This window comes from Mustelus asterias, chromosome 21 (assembly GCF_964213995.1).
Source record: "Mustelus asterias chromosome 21, sMusAst1.hap1.1, whole genome shotgun sequence".
Lineage (NCBI taxonomy): Eukaryota > Metazoa > Chordata > Chondrichthyes > Carcharhiniformes > Triakidae > Mustelus > Mustelus asterias.
Window position 1 is genome coordinate 2,661,024 of NC_135821.1, and position 19,900 is coordinate 2,680,923.

A 19,900-nucleotide genomic window follows, 5' to 3' on the forward strand; every position below is an offset into this window, starting at 1 on the left:
TATCTGGTTCACTAATGTCCCTTTAGGGAAGGAAATCTGCCGTCCTTACCCGGTCTGGCCTACATGTGACTCCAGAGCCGCAGCAATGTGGTTGATTCTCAACTGCCCTCTGAACAAGGGCAACTAGGGATGGGCGATAAATGCTGGCCCAGCCAGCGACACCCATGTCCCACAAATGAATAAAGAAAAACAACATGTCCGACCGCTGAGGAGGCCATTCAGCCCACGGTGTCCATAGAACATAGAAAGCCACAGCACAAACAGGCCCTTCGGCCCACAAGTTGCGCCAATCACATCCCCACCTCTAGGCCTATCTATAGCCCTCAATCCCATTAAATCCCATGTACTCATCCAGAAGTCTCTTAAAAGACCCCAACGAGTTTGCCTCCACCACCACCGACGTCTATCTGCAAATCAGCCGGTCCCAATCCACTGTCCTTTTTCCCGTAACCCTGCAAGCTCTCTTCCGAGAGTGATCCAATTCCAATGTGAAAGTTCTGGTTGAATCTACCTCCACCACACTCGCATTCCTGTTCCTGACCACTCGCTGGTTTCCTTGCCATCTCAACTTTAGCCAACCACCTTAACTCAGGGTCCCTGGTTCTGGAACCTTTAGCCAATGGGACCAGTTTCTCCCTATCTGCTTTGTCCAGATTGTAATGACTCTAACGGGGCCCATTATGCGGACCTCTTGGACAACGAGCTCCCTGATTAAGGCAGTCATGGCTTGTGCAGGCAGGGAGCGCTCCATGTGTATAATAATGTGGAGTGTCAGGGTTACGGGGACTCCGGGTTTATACCCCGTATGAGGAAGTACCTCTCTGAGTGTTGCTTACTATGACCTATACTTCACTCATCTAAATTTGGGAAAGGGTCGCCAGCCTCGTAGGAGTTATTTCCCAGACCTCTTATGATTTTGAACAGTCTAGCAATCCTCCTCTCAACCTTCTCTTTTAGATATAGATATAGAATCCCTACAGTGCAGAAGGAGGCCATTCGGCCCATCGAGTCTGCACTGACAACAATCCCAACTAGACTCTATCCCCTAAACCCCACTATTTACCCCACTAATCCCCTTAATGTATGCATCCCGGGACACTGAGGGGCAATTTAACACGGCCAATCCACCTAACCTGCACATCTTTGGATTGTGGGAGGAAACCGGAGCACTCGGAGGAAACCCATGCAGACACGGGGAGAACGTGCAGACTCCGCACGGACGGTGACCCAAGCCAGGAATCGAACCCGGGTCCCTGGCGCTGTGAGGCAGCAGTGCTAACCACTGGGACACCGTGCCGCCCATTCCCTACTCGAAGAAGAACAGCCCCAGACGCACCAATCTCTCCAAGCTCCTCATCCCCGGAACCATTCTCGTGAATCTCGTCTGCTGCTCTCTCCAAAGCCTTCACATCCTTCCTAAAGTGTGTATTGGGCATAGTACTCTAGTTGAGGCTGAACCAGTGTTTTATAGACATTCACCAGATCTTCTTTTGTACTCTGTGCCTCATTTATAAGCCCCATGACCCTGGCTGTCTTAGTAACAACTTTCTCAAGCTGCCCTGCCACCCTTACTGATTTGTGCCCCATATCCCCCAGCTCCCTCTGCCCCTCATTCCGTCGCCTCCACCCTGGCTGCTCACACTGGTATCCCACGTGGTGTAAACCAACCCGTGTGGATGTAATGGCTCAGGAAGCCTAACTGGAAAGGGACACCGTTTATTTACACAATGCAAAGTAAGTCCACTCCCGTGGTGTACACACACGCTACTCCCTCTCCGGGACTGCAGTTCAGCAGGCCCAGTCCTGGGCCTGCCTCACAAAAGGCTCAGGTAACAAGTTCCAGCTGGGCACGACACTGCCTGTTACCAGGGGAACTTGTACTCAACCAGCCCCACAGGGAGATCAATAAGTAATTTCCCTCCATGGACCTCGTGGGGGTTATCACAATGGTGTGAATCATTGCGTGTGGTGTGAACAATTGCATGTGGTGTTTACCATTGTGTGTAGTGTGAATCATCCCATGTGAACCATTGCGTGTGGTTTGAACCATTGCGTGTGGTGTGACCCATTGCATGTGTGGTGTGACCCATTGCATGTGGTGTGAATCATCCTGTGGGAACCATTGCATTGTGTGTGGTGTGAATTGTTGTGTGTGGTGTGAAGTGTTGCGTGTGGTGTGAACCATTGTATGTGGTGTGAACCATTGCATGTGGTGTGAATCATTGTGTGTGGTGTGAACCGTTGCGTCTGGTGTGAAGTGTTGCGTGTGGTGTGAACCATTGTATGTGGTGTGAACCATTGCATGTGGTGTGAATCATTGTGTGTGGTGTGAACCATTGCATGTGGTGTGAACCATTGCATGTGGTGTGAATCATTGTGTGTGGTGTGAACCATTGCATGTGGTGTGAATCATTGTGTGTGGTGTGAACCATTGCATGTGGTGTGAACCATTGCGTGTGGTGTGAATCATTGTGTGTGGTGTGAACCATTGCATGTGGTGTGAATCATTGTGTGTGGTGTGAACCATTGCATGTGGTGTGAATCATTGCATGTGGTGTGAACCATTGCGTGTGGTGTGAATCATTGTGTGTGGTGTGAATTGTTGTGTGTGGTGTGAACCGTTGCATGTTGTGTGAACCGTTGCGTGTGGTGTGAACCGTTGCGTGTGGTGTGAACCGTTGCGTGTGGTGTGAACCGTTGCGTGTGGTGTGAACCGTTGCGTGTGGTGTGAACCGTTGCGTGTGGTGTGAAGCATCCTTACCACATGATCATTAAAACCAGCTTCATGATGATCTCATTGAGAACATTGAAGAATTCGGCCATGATGTGCGCTCTTTCTCCCATCTTCCCCATGGAAATACCAAAGGCAATGAAGAAGCCAATCAGGCCTAGGAAGCAAATGACAACAAAATTCAGATCATTGGAATTAGAAATACAAACAGACGGCCATACAGGTCGAGTATCGTCCGGCCAATACACTTCCTTCCCTCATCTCTTGTCCAAAATCTTAAATCTGGGGCAGCACAGTGGTTGGCACTGCTGCCTCACAGCGCCAGGGACCCGGGTTCAATTCCTGGCTTGGGTCACTGTCTGTGTGGAGTCTGTACGTTCTCCCCGTGTCTGCGTGGATTTCCTCCAGGTGCTCCGGTTTCCTCCCACAGTCCAAAGATGTGCAGGTTAGGTGGACTGGCCATGCTAAATTGCCGCTTAGTGTCCCGGCATGTGTAGGTTAGAGGGATTGACAGGGCAAATGTGTGGGGTTACGGGGATAGGGCCTGGGTAGGATTGTTGTCCGTGCAGACTCAATGGGCCAAATGGCCTTCTTCTGCACTGTAGGGATTCTATGATTTCTGTGTTCCCCTAATCCTGGGGTGGCACAGTGACACAGTGGTTAGCACTGCTGCCTCACAGCGCCAGGGAGCCGGGTTTGATTCCCGGCTTGGGTCACTGTGTGAAGTTTGCACATTCTCCCCGTGTCTGCGTGGGTTTCCTCCGGGTGCTCCGGTTTCCTCCCACAGTCCGAAAGACGTGTTGGTTAGGCCACGCTAAATTCTCCCTCAGTGTACCCGAGCAGGCGCCGGAGTGTGGCGACTTGGGGATTTCCACAGTAACGTCTTTGCAGTATTAATGTCAGCCTACTTGTGACACTAATAAATAAACTTTAACAGGAATAGTTTTCTTCTTTGTCTGGCCTCCTAGAACCATGGAACCTGTGTCATAATCTGGGTCAAATCTCCCCTGGGTGTTCTTTGGTTGAAGGGGAACAGACCCAGCTTCTCCAGCCCAGCCTGGTAACCGAGGACCCCCATCACTGGACCTATTCTGGTAAATACCCTCTGCACCTTCTCAAGAAGCCTTGCATCCTTCTCAAAGTGTGGAGAGCGGTGCTCAAGGAACCTTTATCCTGAATCTAACTGTCGGTCTTCGCACGCAACTATTCAATGGGTAATGTGCCCCAAGAATTACACTGGGTTCCAAGCACCATATATTAAAAGAAATTGAATGTGTTGTAATTTAATTTTGTAGCGCGGATTAAATTGTATTGTAGAGACTTTTATTGCTCTGGTGTCTGTGCAATCACTGCATGGTTTACAGTCCATGAATTCTCCAGTTATATATTCTCAATAATTACGTGTCACATATTGCAATTGCCTCAGCAAGGGAATATTAATGTTATTCTCTATACGGCCACCCCAGCATCACACTTAGAATTGCTACAGTGCAGAATGGAGGCCTTTGGTCCATCGAGTCTGCACCTACGCTCTGACAGAGAATCCCACCCAGGCCCTATCCCTGTAACCCTGCACATTTTCCATTGCTAATCCCCTTAACCTGCACGTCTTTGGACACTAGGGGGCAATTTAGCATGGCCAATCCACCTAACTTGCACATCTTTGGATGCTAAGGGGCAATTTAGCATGGCCTATCCACCTAACCTACACATCTTTGGACACTAAGGGGCAATTTAGCTTGGCCAATCCGCTTAACTTGTACATTTTTGGACACTAAGGGACAATTTAGCTTGGCCAATCCGCTTAACTTGCACATTTTTGGACACCAAGGGGTAACTTAGCATGGCCAATCCACCTTACCTGCACATCTTTGGACAGTAAGGGATAATTTAGGGGATAATCAACCTAACCCGCACATCTTTGGACTGTGGGAGGAAACCGGAGCACCCGGAGGAAACCCACACAGACCCGGGGAGAACGCGTAGACTCCGCAGAGACAGTCACTCAAAGCCGGAATCAAACCTGTGTCTCTGGTGCTGTGAGGCTGCTGCGCTAACCACCGTGCCACGTTGAAGAACTCTCCCATAAGGATATTTATTAAAGTTATGGGTTCCATTAAACCCTTTCGTAATAGAAAGAAAACACATTGGCTGGAATTTTCCAGTCTCACGTCCCTCAGCTGCCAGCGAGGACGGTGAATTCAATGCTCGGCCAAATCTCCATTCACAGCAGCGGGTCTGGAGAATCCCAGCCACGGACAAGGTCAGAGAGTCTGGCCGAATGTTGAGCTTAGAATTAACTCTGGATCCCTGCGTGTGTAAGTGTTGGTCACATCCTTCCATCCGCTGGTGTTTATCCCCCTCAACACTGAAGGATCTGCCCATCATCCAATATGGCGCCGTTGTTTCCCAGAATCCCTCTGTGAAAATAATCAGCTAGTGAGTCTTACCGAGGACATTCATCCCCCATTTGAGTTCCAGATGTTTCTTTGTGATGAAAATCTGTCGGGTATTGACAGGATGAAGGGTTCCATTCGCGAAGGAAGAGTTTGCCAAGAGGCCGTGGGTCAAGTTGTCAGCCTTGGTGTCATCAGGGATAGGGACCGGAACCTTCTTTGACACGGTTTGTACCTAAATAATTCCAGGGCCCAAACCAAGTTGGTTAGCAAAAATAAACGTATCACGGAAACATTTGCCATTAGCAGCGATTGTTTTTAAATACATATTTCATATCGTGCCACGCCAGGTGCATGCTGGGATTGCTTAATCCATTCAGGGACCTGATGGTAACCCTGGCAACGGCGGAGCAAAAGTAGGCCAATCCAATTGATTTTGCTCTGAAAAAACTCAGTATGTGGAAATGGCAACACAGAATCCGACAGCGCAGAAGGAGGCCATTCAGCCCATCGAGTCTGCACCGACCACAATCCCACCCAGGCCCTATCCCTGTAACCCCATGCATTTCGCCTAGCCAGATCCCCTGACACTAAGGGGCAATTTAGCATGGCCAATCCACCTAACCAGCACATCTTTGGACACCAAGGGGCAATTTAGCATGGCCAATCCACCTAACCTGCACATCTTTGGACACTAAGGGGCAATTTAGCATGGCCAATCCATCTAACCTGCACATCTTTGGACACTAGGGTCAATTTAGCATGGCCAATCCACCTAACCAGCACATCTTTGGACACTAAGGGGCAATTTAGCATGGCCAATCCACCTAACCTGCACATCTTTGGACACCAAGGGGCAATTTAGCATGGCCAATCCACCTAACCAGCACATCTTTGGACACTAAGGGGCAATTTAGCATGGCCAATCCATCTAACCAGCACATCTTTGGACACTAAGGGGCAATTTAGCATGGCCAATCCACCTAACCAGCACATCTTTGGACACTAGGGTCAATTTAGCATGGCCAATCCACCTAATCTGTACATCTTTGGACACTAAGGGGCAATTTAGCATGGCCAATCCACCTAACCAGCACATCTTTCGGACTGTGGGAGAAAACCGGAGCACCCGGAGGAAACCCACGCTGACACTGGGAGAATGCGCAGACTCCGCACAGACAGTGACCCAGGCCAGGAATCGAACCCGGGTCCCTGGCGCTGTGAGGCGGCAGTGCTAACCACTGTGCAACCGTGCCGCCCTGAGCATGGTTTAGACATCAAACAACTCATGACAAGGATGACATAAGGCTAGATTCAGGGTCTCCCTACACCCCTCACCACTCTCCGTCGCCCCTTGTATGTCAGGTGGCGAGCCCCCACCTTCCTGTCCACCTCCGATCTGGTCCTCATAATTGGTGGGGAGGGAGAGTGGAGGAGGGAGGTGCATTCACGAGCCCACCTGCCTTTCGGTCTTCTGGGGGGATAGTCTGAATGGGCCAATTATTGGCCACTTAAAGCCCCCAATCTACCTCCGCGTCATTACAAGCTGGGCAGCGACAGGCAATGGGTGGGAAGGTCTTTTTTTTTTTAACAGCTTTGTTGAAAAGGTCAGAGTGGGGACAGGGCACAACATTCAGGGGAGGGGGGGGGAGCGGGGGGTATCACACTTATATTGTGGGCAGCACCCTCAGGATGTTAGATCCCACCCTTTGAATGTTGCCACCTGGCCTCCAAAATTACCCCCCTCGGCCACCAACTCCCACCTGCCCCCCCCTGTGGGACAGCGTTAAAGGACCGTTACTCTAACTCAGCGGTGGGCAACCTACGGCCTGGGGGCCACATCTGGGTTCTGAGTGCGGTCCTCTGAGACATTTTGTTGACTGTTTCCCACGGGTGCGGTTCCCCGCATTCCGCTGATTCCCGTCCGTGCAGTTTTTTCCCTACCGGTGTGACTGAAGTGACTCGTACGTTAAGCGAGGGTGAGTGAAGTGAGGTGGGTGCTGATCGCTCACAACATTGACTGTGAGAGCCATGCGCTCCCTCTTTTACGGCTTGAAGCTGATGACAGTTCCGATTAATATATAAACAAAGAAGCATTTTCTATAACTCATTGTGAAATATTCGGCCTGTATTAAATGGATTTAATCTCATTCATGGGGTCACTGTTAGTGAACAAGCCCGATTCCAATCTTGTGGCCCACTGAGGTGAAGGAGGGTCTAGGTTGCCCAATGCTGCTCTAGTTCGTAACTGCTACACTGTTTTTTTAATTCATTTGTGGGACATGGGTGTCGCTGGCTGGGCCAGCATTTATTGCCCATCCCTAGTTGCCCTTGAACTGAGTGTCTCACCCGGCCATTTCAGAGGGCAGTTGAGAGTCAACCACATTGCTGTGGCTCTGGAGTCACATGTAGGCCAGACCGGGTAAGGACGGCAGATTTCCTTCCTGATGCACTATCAATTACGAGGACTCCAGCGAGTGAGTGAAAATAACAGGCTTTTAATCGCAAAGAACTGGAACACACCCTTGTAGCTAACTTGGCCCAGACTGAGGCAGGGAGGAGGAACCGTCACCTTTATACCTCGTTCAGGTGGAAAGGGAGGAGTCTCAGGTGGAAAGGGAGGAGTCTCGGGCCAGGTGCAGCATGGGTGTGTCCAGGCATACAACAAGTAATTACAGTGGATCACCACACTTCCCTAAAGGGGACATTAGTGAACCAGATGGTTTTTTCCGACAATCGGTCATCAGTAGATTCTTAATTCCAGATATTTTTATTGAATTCAAATTCTACCACCTGCCGTGGTGGGATTCGAACCCCAGTTCCCAGAACATTAGCTGAGTTTCTGGATTAATAGTCTAGCGATAATACCACAAAGTCATTTATCTTGTGGGACGTTTCAGACATCAGAGGGATATTTTTTACACAGAGGGTGGTGGGGGCCTGGAATGCGCTGCCAAGTAGGGTGGTGGAGGCAGGCACGCTGACATCGTTTAAGACTTACCTGGATAGTCACATGAGCAGCCTGGGAATGGAGGGATACAAACGATTGGTCTAGTTGGACCAAGGAGCGGCACAGGCTTGGAGGGCCGAAGGGCCTGTTTCCTGTGCTGTACTGTTCTTTGTTCTTTGTTCTCTAGCTGGTCTGAGGGTGGATCAGGGGATGTTTGTTACAACCTGACTTGAAGGGGTGCTTAACAAGTGGCCATCCACCTGGCTCATTGAGTAGCTCCTGTGTCGAGAGGCCATGGGTTAAAATCACACTCCGGAGAGCTGAGCACAAGTTTGAGGCTGCACTCCCTACGCAACGGGAGCCGAGATGTCAGACTGAGAGACCCTATCGCTCTGCCAGATGTATGTAAACGGTATGTAAACGGGACGGCACGGTAGCACAGTGGTTAGCACTGCTGCTCCACAGCTCCAGGGACCCAGGTTCGATTCCCGGCTTGGGTCGCTGTCTGTGTGGAGTTTGCACATTCTCCCCATGTCTGCGTGGGTTTCCTCCGGGTGCTCCAGTTTCCTCCCACATTCTGAAAGAGGTGCTGGTTCGGGTGCATTGATCTGAACAGACACCGGAGTGTGGCGACGAGGTGAATTTCACAGTAACTTCATTGCAGTGTTAACGTAAGCCTTACTTGTAACTAATAAATAAACTTTTAAACGATGTCACAGCGAATGGGCAGAGAGATTCTCTCCAGTGTCCCTCAACCAATATTGCTAACAAATCAATTATCTGGTTGCTTTCATGTGTGTTGCTTATGGGAACTTACTGTGCGCTATATGGCTGTCAAGTTTCCTGCTCAAAAGGTATTTCAGTGGCTGGCGTGACAATATTGTGCCCTTAAGAAATGTATATGAGCCACATTCTTGTGTTGGATCTTGTGGTAGTTTTATGCACTCGGATCCATTCTGTCTACAACCAGCATCAGTTATTGTCACTGCAGCAGCATAATTGCTCCTAATGACTAGAATGTTGGGTTCAATCTGAACAAATGCTGTTCTGCTGTTTTCCCATGGGACTTTGCAGAGTGGGGCTTCATTGGGATGATTGTCAGGTATGATCATGTGACAGGGAAGCTCGGATTTCACGGAATATTCAAGCTTAGATATTGATTTTGAGTTAAGAAAGAGCACTCTCTCTTTTACCCTTGTCTGAAGTCCGGAAACTGGAAGCTGCCAGAGACTGAGGGCAGGATCCTACCACACTGCCCACGACGGAATTGGAGCGGGCGAGGGGCGGACAATGATATTTTACAGTTTCGCGACAACCAAGCCCATAAAATCCCGTTCTAAGTGTGGAATCTTCCCGTTCCACATGCCATAGGAATCGTAGCGAGTGGCGGGGGCGGCAGACTTTGCAAAGGTCCATTGACTGGAAATGGACTGGTTAGGCTGGAAATTTGGGCAAGGAAATGGCAGATGGAGTTCAATCCTGATAAATGCGAAGTGATGCATTTTGGTGGGAATAATGTAGGGAGGAGCTACACGATAAATGGAAGAACCATAAAGGGTGTAGAGACGCAGAGGGACCTGGGTGTGCAAGTCCACAGATCTTTGAAGGTGACGTCACAGGTGGAGAAGGTGGTGAAGAAGGCATATGGCATGCTTGCCTTTATAGGACGGGGCATAGAGTATAAAAGTTGGGGTCTGATGTTGCAGATGTATAGAACGTTGGTTCGGCCGCATTTGGAATACTGCGTCCAGTTCTGGTCGCCACACTACCAGAAGGACGTGGAGGCTTTGGAGAGAGTACAGAGGAGGTTTACCAGGATGTTGCCTGGTATGGAGGGGCTTGGTTATGAGGAGAGATTGGGGAAACTGGGGTTGTTCTCCTTGGAAAGACGGAGGATGAGGGGAGACTTAATAGAGGTGTATAAAATTATGAAAGGCATAGATAGGGTGAACGGTGGGAAGCTTTTCCCCGGGTCGGTGGTGACGTTCACGAGGGGTCATAGGTTCAAGGTGAAGGGGGGGAGGTTTAACACAGATATCAGAAGGACATATTTCACACAGAGGGTCGTGGGGGCCTGGAATGTGTTGCCGGGCAAGGTGGTGGAGGCGGACACACTGGGAACGTTTAAGACTTATCTAGACAGCTATATGAACGGAGTGGGAATGGAGGGATACAAAAGAGTGGTCTAGTTTGGACCAGGGAGCGGCGTGGGCTAACTGTTCCTGGTTTCTCGTTTCAAGGCTTCATTCTATGATCATCTTGCTGGTGCCAGTACAGAGTGAGACTGCGGATAGTTGGGAACCTGTCTCGGGGGCAGGGAATTCATATGGTGTTCGTGGAAGTGGAAATGACTAGGGTTGGGAAGCATTTTCCGATCGGGGCCATTGTGATCTCCTGGACTCGTTTCGATCGCCTCAGGGGGTCGGAGAGGAATTTCCCAGATTTTTTTTCCCCATATTGGCCCTGGGGTTTTTCACTCTGGGTTTTCGCCTCTCCCTGGAGATCACATGGTCTGGAATGGGGGGGTGGGGGTAAGTTAATAGGTTGTAATGAACAAAGCATCGTAGCTGTGAGGGACAGCTCGGTGGATAGGATATTGGTATGTAGATAGGCTGGAAAATTGGGCGGGGATCCTGGATTCAGGATTCAATCCTGGACCGGGGAGCGGCGCGGGCTTGGAGGGCCGAAGGGCCTGTTCCTGTGCTGTATTGTTCTTTGTTCTTTGACTTTGGGTGGGGTTATCCGGTTTTTGGGAGCGAGGCCGGCCAGAAAATCCCACCCTGAGCTTTCCTCTCTGAGGTATTGTCCTTTGGAGACGATATCCTTCTTTGGAAACTGCTGTTGGATCTCTGTTAGCAAGTGTAAGAAAACTGAAAATCCGTATCACATGTTTTTGTGCTAAGTAACTCGGAAGAAGGGTGCATGTCTTTGGGGGTATTGCTTTAACTTGGAACAACAGAGATAGCTCGCTGTTAAGAATTATACTGGGTCATGTTAAAGTCTTGTAATTGATAAAAGTTATGCTAATTCTTTTTGTTATATTCTAACTGGGTTCTTAAATAAACTTTGTTTTGATAAAAACTCCCTAGTGGGTCACTTGAATCATTCCTGGGGTGAGACACTTTATGTTCACCAATGCCAAAATCAAATGTAAAACCACAGGGTGTAGAGTCATAGAGGTTGACAGCATGGAAACAGGCTCTTTGGTCCAACTTTTCCATGCCACCCAGGTTTTACCACTAAGCTAAGTCCCAATTGCTCGCGTTTGGCCCATATCCCTCTATACCCATCTTACCCATATAACTATCTAAATGCTATTTAAATAACAAAATTGTACCCGCCTCTACTACTACCTCTGGCAACTCATTCCAGGCACTCACCACTCCCTTTGAGAAAAAAGTGCCCCTTTGGACCCTTTTGTATCTCTTCCCTCTCAACTTAAACCCACGCTGTCTAGTTTTAGATTCCCCTACCTTTGGGAAAAGATATTAACCTTATCTATGTCCCTCATTATTTTATAGACCTCTATAAGATCACCCCCAAGCCCCCTACGCTCCGGGGAAAAAGTCCCAGTCTATCCAGCCTCTCCTAAGAAAGCCTATTCATAACACTAATAAATAAACTTAAAACTTTAACGGAAACTTTTAGGAAATTTAAATAGTTTAAACACTAGTTTAAACACTCCCCAACAGAAAATCACACCCTGTTAGATTCCCCTACCTTTGGGTAAAGATGTTGACTATCTATCTGATCTGTGCCCCTCATTATTTTATAGACCTCTATAAGATCACCCCTCAGCCTCCTACGCTCCAGGGAAAAAAGTCCCAGTCTATCCAGCCTCTCCTTATAACTCAAACTAGGCTAACTTCACGAAACAACTTGGAGTTTCTGGCTTGGGCCTCAATAATGGTAAAGCCTCTCGAGACATCCAGTGGTCAGGGAAGGCTTTATGTCAACGCGAGTCAGGACGGGACAATCCCACTGTTGCCAAAATGAGTGTCAGATTAATCTGGAGGGAGGTCACCTGTTGGAAACACGCTTGCACGAGGTTTTCCGGGAATAGATTCCGGATGAGGTCCAGGAAGGCATCCAGACTAGACACTTCGGGATTCCTGGATAACGTGCTTATCTGCTTCCGGAGCTTCCGGTTGCCGGGGTGGATGGCGATTACCAGGATCACGCCCAGAGTGGCGGCGATGATGGTCGTGGACATGTAATAAATCAAGGCCCGCGAACCCATCCTCCCACTCGATTTGGCATCGAGGCTGGAGAGACCTGGAGAGAGAGAGTGAGAGAATGAGAGTGAGAGAGAGAGTGAGGGAGAGAGTGAGAGAGAGAGAGAGAGAATAAGTGAGAGAGAGAGATAGAGAGAGAGAGGATGAGTGACAGAGAGAGAGAGAATGAGTGACAGAGAGAGAGAGAGAGAGAGAATGAGTGGCAGAGAGAGAGACCGAGAGAGAGAGAGGGACCAAGAATGAGAGGGACCAAGAGGGAGAGGGACCAAGAGGGGAGGGACCAAGAGGGAGAGGGACCAAGAGGGAGAGAGAGTGACAGGGAGAGAGAGTGAGTGAGAGAGAGAGACAGAGAGACAGGGAGACCGAGAGGCAGAGGCAGAGAGGGAGAGAGAGACAGAGAGAAAGACACACAGTGAGATAGAGACAGAGAGGCAGCGGCGCTAACCGCTGTGCCACAATGCCGCAAGTACTTGAAAGAAGTGCCAATCAAGTCGGGCTGTGCTGACCTGGATGGTGTCGAGCTTCTTGAGTATTGGGAGTCGCACTCATCCAGACAAGTGGGGAGAATTCCATCACACTCTAGATTTGTGCCTTGTAGATGGTGGACAGGCTTTGGGGAGTCAGGAAGTTGAGTTGCTTGCTGCAGGATTCTCAACCTCTGGTCTGCTCTGATAGCCATAGTATTTATATGGCTGGGTCCAGTTCAGTTTCTAGTCACTGGTACCCGCAGGATGTTGATAGTGGGGGATTCAGTGATGGCAATGCCATTGAATGTCAAGCAGCAATGGTTAGAATCTCTCTTGTTGGAAATAGTCATTACCTGTCACTTGTTTGGAGCACATTGCTGGGTAGATGCCAGTGTTGTAACTGTACTGGAAGAGCTTGGCTAGGGACACGGCAACACAAGTCTTCGGGACTATTGTCTGGCCCCATAACCCTTGAGTGGCTTGGAGAGGAACTTTCAGATGGTGGTGTTCCTATGTTTCTGCTGCCCTTGTCCTTTTAGATGGTCGCGGATTTGGAAGGTGCGGCCTAAGGAACCTTGGTGAGTTGTTCCAGTGCATCTTGTTGATGGTAGCCACTGTGCGTCGGTGGTGGAGGGAGTGAATGTTTGTAGATGTGGTGCCAATCAAGCGGGGCTGCTTTGTCCTGGATGGTGTCGAGCTTCTTGAGTGTTGGAGCTGCACCCATCCAGGCAAGTGGGGAGTATTCCATCACACTCCTGACTTGTGTTCTTGTAGATGGTGGACAGGCTTTGGGGAGTCAGGAGGTGAGTTACTCACCGGAGTATTCCCAGCCTCTGACCTGCTCTTGTAGCCACTGTGTTTTTTAAAAATTCATTCGTGGGACATGGGCGTCACTGGCTGGGCCAGCATTTATTGCCCATCCCTAGTTGCCCTTGGAGGGCAGTTGAGAGTCAACCACATTGCTGTGGCTCTGGAGTCACATGTAGGCCAGACTGGGTAAGGACGGCAGATTTCCTTCCCTAAAGGACATTAGTGAACCAGATGGGTTTTTCCGACAATCGACAATGGGTCATCAGTCGTTTCTTAATTCCAGATTTTTTTTTATTGAATTCAAATTCCACCACTTGCCGTGGTGGGATTCGAACCCGGGTCCCCAGAACATTAGCTGAGTTTCTGAACTAGTCTAGTGATAATACCACTGGCCCATCACCTCCCCTGTTTATGTGGCAGGTCCAGTTGAGTTTCTGGTCAATAGTAACCCCCAGGATGTTGATAGTGGGATGAGGGTGGGTGTGCCGCAGCTGTCCACTGGTGTTGTGAATCAGCCGGGATCAGGAGCGGGGAAGGGGAGAACGCGGACATTGTTGGTGCACTGCTTCCTCACCTGAGATTAGGCTGGAGATGATGAGTGGGAGAATCAGCATCTTCAACATCCGCATGAGGAGGTCACCGGGGAAGGAGACGAGGACGAGGAAGTTGGGGCCCAGGTCAGGCACCATGCGCAGGAGACACCCGAACACTGCCCCCAGGATTACACCTGAAACACAAGCGGACAACACTGCAATCAGATTCCCAAGTGTGAAAATGTAGACTCACACTCTGCTCACAGGTGCACAGTTGGGCACAAAGTGATGGTCCCTCCCTCTGTGGATAGCTTTCAGCTGCTCAATTAGTAGTAAACCATTCCCCAAAATGAGGAATCAGGTAAATATTTCCATTTGGCAGATGTGGAGTTTTGGTAGGAAGAATAAGGGGGCCACGTGCTGCTCGGGAAAGAGTCTGAGGTCACGTGCTAACGGACTCAAGAACAGCTTCTTCCCTGCTGCCGTCAGACTTTTGAATGGACCTACCTCGCATTAAGTTGATCTTTCTCTACACCCTAGCTATGACTGTGACACTACATTCTGCACTCTCTCCTTTCCTTCTCTATGAACGGTATGCTTTGTCTGTATAGCGCGCAAGAAACAATACTTTTCACTGTATCCCAATGTGACAATAGTAAATCAAATCAAATCACACACACACACTCTCACTCATTCACTCACACACACTCACACACACTCACACACTCACGCACACACACACGCTCACACACACACTCACACACTCTCACACACACTCACACACTCACTCACACACTCTCACTCATTCGCTCACTCACACACTCTCACGCGTACACACACAGAGACGCATGCATACACACACTCTCTAACCCGAACACACACACACTCACGCACACACACACGCTCACACACACACTCACACACTCACATACACACTCACACACTCACACACACACTCACACACACACTCACACACTCACACACACACTCACACACACACTCACACACTCACACACACACACTCACACACACACACTCACTCACACACACACTCACACACACTCACTCACACTCTCACACACTCACACACTCACTCTCACTCATTCACTCACTCACACACTCTCACGCGCACACACACAGAGACGCATGCATACACACACTCTCTAACCCGAACACACACACACTCACGCACACACACACTCACACACACTCACTCACACTCTCACACACTCACACACTCACTCTCACTCATTCACTCACTCACACACTCTCACGCGCACACACACAGAGACGCATGCATACACACACTCTCTAACCCGAACACACACACTCTCACGCGCACACACACAGAGACGCATGCATACACACACTCTCTAACCCGAACACACACACACACACTCCCACATTCTGTTTGCTCTGATGCAGGGTCCCTTTAAACAGCTGCTGCATTTTAATTTCTCGGTTTCCTTTATTCGATTCACCAAACGAAGCGGACTGATTCGAGAAAGGCTTGTGTCACATGATCAGACCTTTCTGAAGTGCCAGAGAAATACATTTCCGAAATGTAGCCACTGCCAAAATGTAGGAAACTCACTCACCAATCTGTGCCCAGCAAGCAACCACCTGCAGAAATGTGATAGTGACCCATGGGACCTGTGTTTAAGTGACATTGGCTGAGGGGTAAATGCAGGTTAGGTGGATTGGCCATGCTAAATTGCCCCTTAGTGTCCAAACATATGTAGGTTAGGTGGATTGGCCATGCTAAATTGCCCCTTAGTGTCCAAACATATGTAGGTTAGGTGGATTGGCCATGCTAAATTGCCCCTTAGTGTCCAAACATATGTAGGTTAGGTGGATTGGCCATGCTAAATTGCCCCTTAGTGTCCAAACATATGTAGGTTAGGTGGATTGGCCATGCTAAATTGCCCCTTAGTGTCCAAACATATGTAGGTTAGGTGGATTGGCCATGCTAAATTGCCCCTTAGTGTCCAAACATATGTAGGTTAGGTGGATTGGCCATGCTAAATTGTCCCTTAGTGTCCAAAGATGTGCAGGTTAGGTGGATTGGCCATGCTAAATTGGCCTTTAGTGTCCAAACATATGTAGGTTAGGGGGATTGGCCATGCTAAATTGTCCCTTAGTGTCCAAAGATGTGCAGGTTAGGTGGATTGGCCATGCTAAATTGTCCCTTAGTGTCCAAAGATGTGCGGGTTTGGTGGATTAGCCATGCTAAATTACCCCTTGGAGTCTCAAGATGCGTAGGTTCGGGGAGGAGTTAGTGGGGTAAATATGTGGGGATGAGGAGATGGACCTGCGTGAGATGCTCGGTCGGAGAGTCCGTACAGGTTCGATGGGCCGAATGGCCTCCTTCTGCTCTGTCGGGATTGTATGACCTCGGTGGGACTGGGAGATGACGGCGACGGTGGGAGTGGCTATAAAATTCCACCCCAGGATCCTTTGACTCTGAGGTGACAACATCCATCTTATATCGAGAAAGTAACGGGGGAGAGAGTGGGATTAGAGCTGATTCGAGAGGAGATCCAATCTGATACTTAGATTCTTAAACCTTCTTAATGAAGAGTATGGAGATTCATCCCTCGGTGAATTACGCGCATGTTTAAGTGCATGCCTGAGACTGTAGATTTGTGACACGGTGGCTTTGAGTCAACCATCTTTTCTCCCCAGTCAAAGACTGAGCTGAGGTTGATTAAAGCGGAAAAAAAAAGCCAGCAGCAGCCGTCCGAGGGATTTGCTCTCAGTTTAATTTCTTATTTACCTGGGATTTACGCAGGAACATTGAGGTTCTAATGAAATCCCAATCCCTTCTGATCAAGAAGCAATTACCGGATCATCGGGGAGGTCAGAGGAAAGATGAATTAACGGAGCACTGTCTGTTTCCAGAGAGAGCATGTGACGCTGCCTCGGGTTCAATTCCATCCTCTTAATCTTCTTTTCAAGAGAAGCTCTGGTCTTGAAAATTGCAACCTAATCTTCCACATTAAAACGGGGAGATGTCTGTACAACCAATTGGCAACACCTGGTCCGCAAGACCATAAGATATAGGAGCAGAATTAGGCCATTCTGCCCATCGGGTCTGCTCCGCCATTCTATCACGGCTGATACATTTCTCAACCCCATTCTCCCGCCTTTTTCCCGTAACCTTTGACCCCCTTACCAATCAAGAACCTATCAATCTCTGTCTTAAATGCACTCAATGACCTGGCCTCCTCCTGTGGCAACGATTTCCACAGATTCACTGCCCTCTGGCTGAAGAAATTCCTCCTCATCTCAGTTCTAAAGGGTTGTCCCTTTACTCTGAGGCTGTGCCCTCGGATCCTAGACTAATGGAAACATCTTCCCCACGTCCACTTTATCCAGGCCTTTCAATATTCTGTAAGTTTCAATGGGATTCTCCCCCTCGCCCTTCTAAACTCCATCGAGTACAGACCCAGAGTCCTCAGACGCTCCTCGTACGTCAAGCTTTTCATCCTCGGGATTAGGAACCTATCTATCTCTGTCTTAAATGCACTCAATGACCCGGCCTCCTCTGTGGCAATGAGTTCCACAGATTCACCACCCTCTGGCTGGAGAAATTCCTCCTCATCTCGGTTCTAAAGAGTCGTCCCTTTACTCTGAGGCTGTGCCCTCGCATCCTAGTCTCTCCCACTAATGGAAACATCTTTCACTCTATCCAGGCCTTTCTCAGCATTCTGTACGTTTCAATGCGATAGTCTCAATGAAATCCATGTCTCACCACGGTGAGACATGGATTTCAGGGAGAAAGGATAGGATCGGAGGAAGAGGAGTAGGCTATTCAGCCCCTCGGACCTGCCCCATCATTTAATATGACCATGAGTCCCAATGGTAGGGGAGTCTACAACTAGAGGGCATAGGTTTAAGGTGAGAGGGGAGAGATACAAAAGGGTCCAGAGGGGCAATTTTTTTCACACAGAGGGTGGTGAGTGTCTGGAACAAGCTGCCGAAGGTAGTAGTAGAGGCGGGTACAATTTTGTCTTTTAAAACGCATTTAGACAGTTACATGGGTAAGATGGGTATAGAGGGATATGGGCCAAATGCAGGCAATTGGGATTAGCTTAGTGGTAAAAACTGGGTGGCATAGAGAAGTTAGGCCGAAGGGCCTGTTTCCATGCTATTAACCTCCATGACTCTATAATTGATTGGATATTTCAATGCCTTTTATACCCACTATCCCCATAACCCTTTATCGCAGAATCATAGAATCCCTACAGTGCAGGAGGAGGCCATTCAGCCCATTGATCTAGCAGCTCCATTAGCCATGAGCGCAAATCCTGTATCATAGAATCATAGAATCCCTGCAGTGCAGGAGGAGGCCATTCGGCCCATTGAGCTTATACCAACAACAATCCCTCCTATGTTTGTAATGCCATGTATTTACCCTGCTAGCCCCTCTCACACTAAGGAGCAATTTAGCATGGCCAATCCACCTAACCCACACATATTTGGGAGGAAACTGGAGCACCCGGAGAAAACCCACGCAGACACGGGGAGAATGTGCAGACTCCACCCAGACAGTCACCCCAAGGCCAGATTTGAACCCGTGTCCTGGCACTGTGAAGCGGCAGTGCTAACCACTGTGCCACCGTGCCGTCCTTGTATATAAAGGTAATAACCTTTAACTCATAGTCAGTCAGAAATCTATCAATCTCTGCTTTAAACAGATGACTGAGCTTCCATATCCCTCTGGGGTTGAGAATTCCAAAGATTCACTACCCTCTACGTAAAGAAATTTCTCCTCATCTCAGTCCTAAGTGACTTCCCCCTTATTTTGAAATTGTGCCCCCTTGTTCTCGACTCCCCGACCAAGGGAAACATCTTACCCGCATGTACCCTGTTCCTTTAAGTATTTTGTAGGTTTCAGTCAGATCTCCTCTCAAACTTCAAAACTCTCGAGGATACAGGCCCACTTTGCCCAATCTCTTTCCATAAGACAGTCCCACCACCCCCGGAACATTCCCTCTCTCTGTCTCTCTCCCAGAGCCTTAAGCATGGCATCAGCTCAGACATACCCTGTGCGGTAGAGTGTTGAAAGTGTCATCTTTCAGTTGAGTCACCAAACCACGACCCTCTATTCCCCCTTCCTATTGATATAAAAGATCTTGTGACATTATTTAGACGGGAGACACAGTGGGTTAGCACTGCTGCCTCATGGTGCCAGGGACCCAGGTTCAACGCCAGCGTCAGGCCACTATCTGCATGGAGTGTGCATGTTCTCCCCGTGTCTGCGTGGGTTTCCTCCAGGTGCTCCGGTTTCCTCCCACAGTCCAAAGATGTGCTGCAGATCCAGTAGATTGGCTGTGCTAAATTGCCCGTCAGTATCCAAAGATGTGCAGGTCAGGTTGATTGGCCATGCTAAATTGTCCCTTAGTGTCCAAAGATGTACCAAAGATTTGGTACATTGGCCTTTATAAATCGGAGTATCGAGTATAAAAGTTGGAGTGTTATGGTAAGGTTATATAAGGCATTGGTGAGGCCGAATTTGGAGTATTGTGTACAGTTTTGGTCACCTAGTTACAGGAAGGATGTAAATAAGGTTGAAAGAGTGCAGAGAAGGTTCACAAGGATGTTGCCGGGACTTGAGAAGCTGAGTTACAGAGAGAGATTGAATAGGTTGGGACTTTATTCCCTGGAGCGTAGAAGAATGAGGGGAGATTTGATAAAGGTGTATAAGATTTTGATGGGTATAGATAGAGTGAATGCAAGTAGGCTTTTTCCGCTGAGGCTAGGGGAGAAAAAAAC

General features: G+C 48.9%; 2 protein-coding genes across 2 annotated transcripts in view; one reads left to right on the forward strand and one right to left on the reverse strand.

Annotated features, from left to right (window-relative positions):
* The window catches only part of LOC144509012 (epidermal growth factor receptor kinase substrate 8-like protein 1), a 152,334-nt gene that overhangs the window by 109,430 nt on the left and 23,004 nt on the right, over nt 1-19,900 (forward strand). The window lies entirely within an intron of this gene.
* Nucleotides 1-19,900, reverse strand: part of LOC144509484 (excitatory amino acid transporter 2-like) — a 46,057-nt gene that overhangs the window by 13,560 nt on the left and 12,597 nt on the right. Inside the window, exons 3-7 of the mRNA XM_078238390.1 lie at nt 16,675-16,779; nt 14,164-14,337; nt 12,102-12,352; nt 5,182-5,362; nt 2,762-2,888 (exon numbers count right to left, since the gene is read on the reverse strand). Coding sequence (XP_078094516.1) covers nt 2,762-2,888; nt 5,182-5,362; nt 12,102-12,352; nt 14,164-14,337; nt 16,675-16,779 — 838 coding nt within the window. The remainder of the gene's footprint in view (nt 1-2,761; nt 2,889-5,181; nt 5,363-12,101; nt 12,353-14,163; nt 14,338-16,674; nt 16,780-19,900) is intronic.